A 5,277-nucleotide genomic window follows, 5' to 3' on the forward strand; every position below is an offset into this window, starting at 1 on the left:
CCTGGCTCTGCTTGTCTTGTCTCACGTAATTTGATCTCCAGTTTTCAAGCAAGCAGGATTATTTCATTCCGTGCAGCTAAACAAAGCTTGAGTGTGTGTAGACTACATTTTCTTCATGTTAATGGACACCTAGTCTGACTTTATGACCTGGCTGTTGCAAGTAGTTCTGTGTTGAGTGCGGGCATGCAGGTTTCTCTCTGTGTTGACTTAGTTCTTTTGGCATAGACCTAGTAGGTTTAAATGGATACTAAGTAACTTTTTAATTTTTTTGAGGACCCTCTTTACTGATTTTCATAGTGGCTGAACTAATTTACATTACCACTAGCAATGAATTCTCCTTTCCCATACCCTTATCAGCCTCTGTTGTCTGTTCTTTTGCTGGTAACCATTTTGAGGGTGAAATAAAATCTCATTGTGGTTTTAATTTGTATTTTTGTGGTAGCTTTAAGGGTGTTGAGCATTTTCTCATGTGTATTGGCTGTTGGTAATCCATCTTCAAGAGCTATGTATTCATTTCATTAGGCCATTATTGATTAGGTTGCTTGTCTTTGGTCTAGTGTTTTGAGTTAGGTATGTGTTCTAGATAGTAGTCCTTTGTCTGATGTGTAGCAGCAGAGTGCAGTTTCTGTAGGCTGTTGTGCCCTTCTGGACTCTCTGAAATTCTTTGTTGAGTCAGGATGGTTTTGTGAGTTCCTTCTCTGCTATGAGACTGCTGAACTTACGTAGTTCTGCACCTGCCGTGTTCTCTTTCATCTTGTACTTCTACTTGTTCCTACTCCATCTACATCCTCCCCAGGTTACTATTGGAGCCCCAGGATAGGTTGTGTGGACTCTCCTTTATCCTTCCAGGACATCCCTGTTGTAGGAGGCTGCTAGTTAGTTGCTGGCTGCTCAGCCCCAAATAACCACAATGTAAATGATAATGTCCGTTTAAAGAGCTGATTTACATTACAAGAGTCAGCCTTTTATAATCATCACTATCCTTGGAGCCTTGATGCTTTATTTTCCTTAATGCTTTAAACTAGATTTGCTAATGGTCGTTCTACTGGGCTGATTTTGGACAGTGGAGCCACCCACACCACGGCAATTCCAGTCCACGATGGCTATGTCCTTCAACAAGGTAAGGACTTAATGAATGCACAAGATGACTTTCCCTGTGAGGACACAGATAATGAAGACAGGCTAGGAATTGTGTTGGAGTCCATTCATTCCCAAGAAATATTTCAAATGAATGCATGACTATTCTTTGAAAGAATAGTTTGGTAAATTCTACTAAAAGAAACCTATTCATATGTAAATCTATTCACAGTAGGAATTCATACTTTTGGCATCTTCAACCTTGTTTGATTTGATCTCAGGCATTGTGAAATCCCCTCTTGCTGGAGACTTCATTACCATGCAGTGCAGAGAACTCTTCCAGGAGATGAATATAGAACTTATTCCTCCGTATATGATTGCATCAAAAGTAAGCAGCACATGAAGTTTCTTAGTGAGACCTGCCTTCCACTTCCGCTGCTGTCGTGAGTCTCTTAATTAGCGTGTGCTCTTGGTGTTCTCAGGAGGCTGTTCGGGAAGGTTCTCCAGCAAACTGGAAAAGAAAAGAGAAGTTGCCCCAGGTTACAAGGTCTTGGCACAATTACATGTGCAATGTAAGTAACCCGTATTGTCTTTATAAATAAAGTGCTGATTCTAAACTCTGTGTTTTTAATATCTGAAAACATAAGTAGTTTGGGGTGGGGAGCACTTTTCATATTTTCGAAGCGGTCCCTACAGACTACTGCTTAGCAGTTTGAAGGCATGGAAGAGGTTTTTGGTTTTAGGGTAAAATCCAGCACACTATTTTATACAGTTTTTGTTGTTAAGGTGCTTTTAGCAAGGTAATGGTGGCACATGCCTTTAATCCCAGCACTCAGGAGGCAGAGACAGGCAAATCTGTGAGTTCAAGGCCAGCCTTGCCTATAGAGTGAGTTCCAAAACAGCCAGCACTACACAGAAAAACCTTGTCTCAAAAAACCAAATAGAAAAACCTTGTCTCAAAAAACCAAATAGAAAAAGGGGGGGGGGGAAGATGCTTTTAGTTTGCATAGAACTTAGTTTATTTTAGGTATGATTTCTTCTCCAGCATTAATCAGACATGCAGAAGTATATCTCACTGCTTCAACAATGAAATAGTGTCTGAATGTGTGGACCTATGTGGGTGAGAGGTTAGTACCTTTGCCGTTCCATAGGTACATACTAATTTCTAGCAAAAGGATATGAAAGACATAATTGACTAAGTGTATTCTGCAAGCATGTTGCACCCAACGTTGTATGTGTTAGAACGTGTCCTAAGGATCCTGTGTTGACATCAGACAAGGTTTTCCCATATCAGCCTGTAGGCCATGTTCATCTCACAGCAGTCACGAGAAATTTCTGTGTGAGTGTGACGTGTTTGCATATCACAAATGCAGGGGAGAAAATCTTTTAAAAATTCAAGGAATTTTTAAGGAAAAGAATGATGTTCTGAAGCTGGTTTAGTTTGGTGGGGCAGTGGTGCAGGTTCCTGCTTGTTTTTAATCTTCATTATTTCATAAATAAAAATTATAATTGATATGTATTTCAATTGTGTAGTTACAACTATAGAAATGAATTAAATTTGTGCTATAAATTGTAAATCCCAGGTAACTGTTGATGCCGTCTTTGGTAGAGTTTCACTCTTGAAATGACTCACCCGAATGAAGCTGGTCTGCTGTCATGAGCAGACTCACAGAGATCAGGTCGCACAGCAGATTTCAACCTTGTTTCTTACCTTCTGTCCACAGTGCGTCATCCAGGATTTTCAAGCTTCAGTTCTTCAAGTGTCAGACTCCACCTACGATGAACAGTATGTTTTCTGTGGGAATGACCGTCCTTCAGAAATAGGGCTCTTGTGGGTTTAGCCTAAAAACATAAAGTACTCTGCTCTTAGGTGTTTGCTCTGACTTTGCACAGATTGTTAACTCCTTATAGGTGGTTTATCATTTGAACAGCGTTGTTCTGCTTTCTGTGAAATGCTGTTTGCTGTTTGCAGAGTGGCTGCACAGATGCCAACTGTCCACTACGAATTCCCCAACGGTTACAACTGTGATTTTGGTGCAGAACGGCTAAAAATTCCTGAAGGATTATTTGACCCTTCCAATGTAAAGGTGTGAGGCCAGTTTCTCAAAAATGTCAATTTTGTCTGACTTTCCTGAATTCATATCCATAGATACATACTTATGACCCTTTCATAAAAGATGCAGCTTTTCCTCTGTGGAGAATTTATGGGATTATAGCCTACAGTAGACTAAATTCGACAATGGGGATTCCCATGTGAACACTTGCGCTCTTGTTCCAGGGATTATCTGGGAACACGATGCTGGGAGTCAGTCATGTCGTTACTACAAGTGTTGGAATGTGTGACATTGACATCAGACCGGTAAGTGCCAGGCTCCTGTTCCTTTCTCTTATGGCAGTGAAATGCCCCAGATGAGGTCTGCAGCTTTGATGATAACTATGTTTAACAAAATGGACACTGGGAAGGATTGTGGGACCAGCAATGCCCAGTGCTGCTGACACTCAGCTCCGCTCCGCTCCTGAATCGCACTCACCTTTCTGTGAACGTGGTTTGGCTGCCGTCCTGGACAGGGTAGATTCCTAGAACATTGCCATCCTCACAGAGTTTCTTTGGACATTGCTGCTCCAGATTTCCTAAAATGTCGTAAATCAAAGTCCATATAAATTGGTTATTTCTCTTGACATCTGCTTGTATTATTCAGAAAGGTGTGGTTAAAGTACGTGGTTTTACATGGATTGTATTAGATGATTTTTGTATTTGTTCTGCTATGTCAGGTGTTAAACTGCTGATATACTATATTGACTTGATTATATACTATATTCATTTAGATTAGTTAGAATTTATTAAGCTCTAGATTTATTTCATAATCTCCTTAATCTACACCCACATCCTATCTAAAGTATGGTGTGCATAGATGTGAGTGTATACACAACATCCTCACGGAAGACCGTGAGTGGCCATGAAGATAATTTCCTTCAAGTGACCTAGCAACCTCTACCACTTCTAAAACAGTGAGTGGGGGTGTTAACATGTACAGAACTTAAAAAATTATTTTTTGTGTGTTATATGTGGTGTCACATGTATGTTATATATGACTGTCATGTTTCCAAATGTGCACAGAAGTACCTGTAATCCACTGAGCTGTTTTTCTCCAAGTTTTGAAATTTTTTTTTTTTTTTGGTGGAAGGTCACTTCAGGACAGGGAATTAAATACATTTGCAAGAATGGGACTGTTTGTACTGAGATTGTTTTCTGTTTACTTAAAGTTAGCAGATGGGGCCCAATTTTTGTTTTTCTGTTTCAAAATTTAGATGATTTAGATGCTTTGAGTAGGTTCTAAAACTAAGAAAATAGCCAGTTAAAGAGAAGGCTGACATTTACGTTTTGATAAATACATGCAAATTTGGAGTAAATATATCCCTATGAACATGAAGTTGTTTTACTTGGGAGGCTCAGCCTGTGTTCTAAAACAGTTGTAGCATCCCTGTTACAAAGAGAAAGAGCAGAGTGTCCTGCCGTGACTTCCAGATGACCAAAGATGAGGGCTAGTAGAAAATGGACCTCTGGGCTGGCAAGATGGGTCAGTGTGTAAGGGTGCTTGCCACCAAAGCCTGATGACCTGAATTTGACCTCCAGAACCCACAGGCTGGAAGAAGAACCACTTCCCACAAGTGTCCTCTAATTGTGCACGCACGCATGCGCACACACACACACACACACACACACACACAAATAAATGGGAAAGCAATGAGGTTAGTAGCTGGGTCCAACTCTCAGCAACAAACAGTACTATGGGGTTGTTAGAAACATTTGGAAATGATTGTTTCTCTTCTAGGGTCTCTACGGCAGTGTGATTGTAGCAGGAGGAAACACGCTAATACAGAGTTTCACCGACAGGCTAAATAGAGAGCTTTCTCAGAAAACTCCCCCAGTAAGTGCTTTTCTGTTCTTTGTTATTTAGTTGTGTCCATTCTCACTGAGAGGAATTTAATAGATAATTGTGGGCCTTTACAGTATGAGTAATAGCTATTATAACCAAAATGTCCTACATTGGTTCCTCTTCTAGTACTTGAATCTGTTTAGTGTTTGTGTGTGCTGTGTGCACATGTGTGGGTGTATTCACCTGTATGTATGTCTGGAGACCACAGGTGTGGGTGTATTCACCTGTATGTATGTCTGGAGACCACAGGTGTGGGTGTATT

General features: G+C 40.4%; 1 protein-coding gene across 2 annotated transcripts in view; it reads left to right on the forward strand.

The window, feature by feature from the left end:
* Window positions 1-5,277, forward strand: part of Actl6a (actin like 6A) — a 15,350-nt gene that overhangs the window by 5,625 nt on the left and 4,448 nt on the right. For both annotated transcript variants that reach the window (XM_005343766.2, XM_013347546.2), the window contains exons 6-12: window positions 1,026-1,120; window positions 1,359-1,465; window positions 1,560-1,649; window positions 2,802-2,863; window positions 3,050-3,164; window positions 3,356-3,436; window positions 4,911-5,006. In XM_005343766.2, coding sequence (XP_005343823.1) covers window positions 1,026-1,120; window positions 1,359-1,465; window positions 1,560-1,649; window positions 2,802-2,863; window positions 3,050-3,164; window positions 3,356-3,436; window positions 4,911-5,006 — 646 coding nt within the window. The remainder of the gene's footprint in view (window positions 1-1,025; window positions 1,121-1,358; window positions 1,466-1,559; window positions 1,650-2,801; window positions 2,864-3,049; window positions 3,165-3,355; window positions 3,437-4,910; window positions 5,007-5,277) is intronic.

The sequence above is a fragment of the Microtus ochrogaster genome, chromosome 1 (assembly GCF_000317375.1).
Source record: "Microtus ochrogaster isolate Prairie Vole_2 chromosome 1, MicOch1.0, whole genome shotgun sequence".
Taxonomy (NCBI): Eukaryota; Metazoa; Chordata; class Mammalia; order Rodentia; family Cricetidae; genus Microtus; species Microtus ochrogaster.